This window comes from Cibotium barometz, chromosome 39 (assembly GCF_041138505.1).
Source record: "Cibotium barometz isolate CiBa-2024 chromosome 39, ASM4113850v1, whole genome shotgun sequence".
NCBI lineage: Eukaryota > Viridiplantae > Streptophyta > Polypodiopsida > Cyatheales > Cibotiaceae > Cibotium > Cibotium barometz.
This window is the reverse complement of record NC_141084.1, coordinates 10,767,939-10,772,299: the sequence shown is the minus strand read 5'-3', so window position 1 is coordinate 10,772,299 and position 4,361 is coordinate 10,767,939. Positions and strand designations below refer to the sequence as shown.

Below are 4,361 nucleotides of genomic sequence, written 5' to 3'. Positions count from 1 at the left end.
TATCGCTGTTAAAGATGTTATCGGGACTAAAATCAGGCTTACCGCATACAAATTTTACGTTAAAAATTCACAGAAGTTAATCAAAACATACGACGGAATTAATGGATTGGCAAAATCTGCACATTAAATGCAGGTTGACAGATCTGCAAAATACGTACTTAATCAAAAGCATTAATCATGATGTGGGTCGCAAACTGCAGGATTGCGCGCACTGCTGGTGAGCGCACTATCAGATTCACCGGGAAAATCAAGATAGAACCAAAATTTCCCGGGAAAACTCCGAAATTTGTCTGATCTGTTCGATTTTTCTTTTTCGTCTTTCGGCAATTCTGAGGGGCCTTTAATTACAATGCAACTTAACTGCAATTAGTGTTAATCAACTCGTTAATATTACAACCAAATCCAATTCATGGATTGAAAAACCACATAAAATATGAGCAACTAAGAAAGCGCCGATAAATCACATTATAATATATATGGCCAGTGATTAAGGTGGAAGCTGGGTCAGTATGAGCCAAAAAAGAGAAAATAGATGATTAGACATAAAGCATTAAGATCAATGGGTCTGTAAACAGTACATTAGCAGTAACTAACGATACTTAAGATCATGGAAATGAAATTAAGCTTATCAATTAAGAAAGCATCTGATGATTAATACGCAGTTAGCAGAGCTGTAATCTACTACAGAAGTTGGCTCTTCAATGAAAGTTTAGCTAAGCATTGTGATCGATTAAGGAAAAATCTAGGCAAGTATATACTCACAAAGAGAGATAATTAACCACAGTAATAATAGAACCATGGAAATAAATCTAATCACCACCAACTTGATTAGTACAAAAGTTCTCTTTGTCAAACCCTGCTAAGCCTATTAAAAGACCCTGCATTGATTAAGAGATCTAAGCTAATTTGATGATTAGGATTAGAGTTTCCATATCTCCCTGATAATTAGATCCAAGCATCATGAGAGATTTGCTCTTAAAAGCTCCAACCAAACAGAGCAAACCAAACAAAATTACTCAGATTGGATGTACTAATAAGTACAAAAGTTTGCCCTTGAAATCATGCATGGGCTATATTAAAAAAAGGCCACATGCATTGGTGCAGTGTGCTGCTTGCTCAAAAAGATCACTAAACTTCTTAAAATTAAGAGAAAACACTATTATACATCGAACATTGAAGGAATAGGATTGAAAAATTGGAAATCACAGCAAAAAATGATGTGAGTACTAGATGTGTTGAAACACTTCCGACCACACCTCGGTGAAGACCCTGACAATGGTGTCATGGTATTTGTCAGAGTTAAGGGTGAGGTAGCACTGGAGTAGCTCCACCATGTCATGGGAGCTATGGAGGTCCTTCTCCAGGATCATCTCCACCATGGACTCCTTGAAGTCTTGCTTGGGATCATAGCTGCATTTCACCATGGCAAAGCTGTCGAAAACACGGCTGTGCGCTGCCCCCGAGTTCGATGAGAATTGTTGGAAGCTCGGGTCCTTCGTCTTCTCCCTCACTGCCCTGAGTGTTGCCTTGAACCAGCTTGGCCCTTGATCATAGGCAGTGTTACTGTTAATCTCTCCATCTATTCCTTTTTGATAGGGTGACCTGCTATGATCTGTTGATGACCTCCTGCTAGAGCCCTTGGATTGTGCAGGATTGCCCTCTAAATCAAACCTTAATGGCACTGGATTAGCATAAGATACTTGATCCGTGTTGTGATTAGATTGCTTATTGCTTAGCACCTTGTTATATAGGCCTGGATCAGGAGACAAGCTCCCTATAATGCTCAGCTTGCTATGTGTATTACCCTTCTGCTTAAGCTTAAACTTGGTGTAATTAGACATTGTCTCTAACTCAATCTCACTTGCTGCTGTGTCAGTGCATTGCTCGAAGCTCGTCCTGCCAGAAAGTAGCCTCTCCTTGCATCTTGAATATGAAAACTCGCCCGATGATGCCCTCCTGTGCTGGCTTTTCTGATCATCACTGCTTTCATACTGCACAAGGGGAAGCTGCTTGCTCTCTTCATAATCCACCAATGGAGACTGCTTACCTTGGTGAACCATTGCCCGATGCTTGCCGGAAAAATCCAGGGCCTGCCTCCCTTGCTGTGAGTCCACAGATTTGCTTGGTGAAGCCTTTGATGATGGCCTGTCATTGCTGTTGTAATTTCTCCATGGACTCGAACCGATGTCACTGTGTGCCTCAGCATTCATATTATGACCATAGAAAACACTGCTGATGTCCTTCTGTATGGGGCCAGCATCACGGATATCACCATAGAAACCACTCCTCATGCCATTCGGTGCAGCCACGGAGTCTCGGTGATGACTATAGAATCCAGTGCTGATGTCAGTGTGGATGGGGGCAAAGTCGGGGCTGCTACCATAGAGCAAAGGGCTGTTTTGCATGGTGTTCACCCTCTCCTTGTGCTTCCTATGGGATTGTCTTGATGACCTTTGCAGCATGGGGTTGGAATCAACATCATCGACGGTTGTGAAAGCCTCGCTGCCATCACTGGTGATGGAAAACACATCTCTCTCCCACACAGAGCTGGACCCTCTTTCAAAGCCAGTATCAGAAGAAGATGATGTGCTTTGTCTCAAGCTGTTGGACTCATTGGAGCTTCTGTAGAACCCGCCGCCACTGCCTCCGCCACCGCCACCGCCATCAAAAGGCTTGGCCTCTTCATAAACCACCTTCAAAGGGGATCTTCTGTCCTCTCCCTGATATACATCCAATGAATCTTCCTGCATATCAAGACTCTCCTCGTGTGAGGCTGCATGAGTGCCATCAAGTATAGGGCTAGGCAAAGCAGCTGAAAACATAGGGCTAATGTAGTACTTTCTCCTATCTTCTGATTCAAGGGCCTTTAATCTTCTCTCTAATTCGCCGACATTGAAGCTAACCCCACTGGAGACCACACCTGATTTGCTCTTAGGGGCAGAAGAGAGGCCATGGAAGTGATAATCTTCTGCAGAATGATCCATGATGATGGGGTCTAGGTGGTGGTGGTCAAGGGTGGTAGGAAGGGCAGGGAAGGGCCAGTCATGAGCAATGATCTCCACTGAATCAAGAGGACCCAATAGTGCAATGTCCTCTGGGAAGGTCAAGGGGGGCTCAATGAGGGGGCTTCTCTTGGGGGTTTCAGCAGGGAAGGGGATGTCAATGGCCTTGTGATTGACAGGGGATGTGTAGATGGCCTTCTTAGATGAAGCCGGCTTGCTTTCAGAAGAGCTGTATGCATGGCTCTCTGATCCTGTTTTGCTCACCTCTTTGAGCTTATAAAACCATACATGGGGCATCACATGAGAGAGTTTGAACCGTATCTTCCCCATCACACTCAAGTTACTGTTGTTTACACCCAGCTGCCTGTGGTGGGGCATCTAGGGCATAATCACATGTGGGATTATGCAGTTAAGCAGGGCTTAATCACATGTGGATTCATGACTAAACAAGGCCCATTTGGGTTGACAAATGGCAACCGACCATTGCAAAGTAGAGACCCATTGTTGAAATCTGTGTTAAAACGGCTGCAGATTAGCCAAAAGAATGGCCGAATTAGGCCATTAAAACACACAGAATTACTGCAATTTGGGCTGTGTTGGGCTTACTGTAATGAGAGTTGATAAATGGAATCATCCCCCTCACATACTCTCACGTTGTGATTGACACCTCCCTTCAGATGAAGATTGTGCACTGCACGTCTTGGCATCCTGGGTTTATCCTCTAATTAAGCAGGAATCAAGGCCAAAACACAGGCATGATCCAGGATTGAGGCCAATATAATATAATTAATGGATTAATAGCATCACACACACACACACACACAGTCTCTTGCAGCTTATGTAGCGAATAAATTCCCCTTCTATCTCCTCAGATTTGCAGTAATGAATGCAATTGAGGGCTCTTGGATTGCAGAAGAGTAGAGGTCAAAATTGAATGCCAGAGTCTAGCATGCAGGCAGAGAGAGAGAGAGAGAGAGAGAGAGAGAGAGAGAGAGAGAGGAATGATGGATGTGGGTGAGTGGCAGAGGAGAGGGCTGCTACTACTTACTACGTGCTGCTGCTGCCTATATCAAGATCCCCCATATGTGTGTGTGTGTGTGTGTGTGTGTGTGTGGGTCCCCCCTCCACCCTTGTGTAGCTCATTTCGTAGGCAAAATAGTAACAAGGACAAAGAGAGTATAATATCAATTGTTTAGAAGAAACCACACTTTTGGCAAAGAGAGTATAATATCAATTGTTTAGAAGAAACCACTCTTTTGGGAAGAGAGAGAGAGAGAAGTTTGTATTTAGCTAGATGTTTTAGAGAGAGAATGTAGAGAGAGATTGAATTAGAGAGAGAGAGAAACAAGTGAGATAAGA

At 43.7% G+C, this 4,361-nt stretch overlaps 1 protein-coding gene across 1 annotated transcript; it reads right to left on the bottom strand.

Moving 5' to 3' along the window:
- Nucleotides 1-1,112: 1,112 nt before the first annotated feature.
- Nucleotides 1,113-4,012, bottom strand: LOC147615715 (uncharacterized). The gene has a single exon (XM_086778291.1). The coding sequence runs from the start codon at nucleotides 3,378-3,380 to the stop codon at nucleotides 1,227-1,229; it is 2,154 nt and encodes a 717-aa protein (XP_086634417.1). The 5' UTR covers nucleotides 3,381-4,012; the 3' UTR covers nucleotides 1,113-1,226.
- Between the last annotated feature and the right edge of the window lie 349 nt (nucleotides 4,013-4,361).

What these genes read in the sequence shown, in the direction of transcription:
- LOC147615715 (XM_086778291.1), bottom strand. Translation starts at nt 3,380, where the DNA reads ATGCCCCACCACAGGCAGCTGGGTGTAAACAACAGTAACTTGAGTGTG.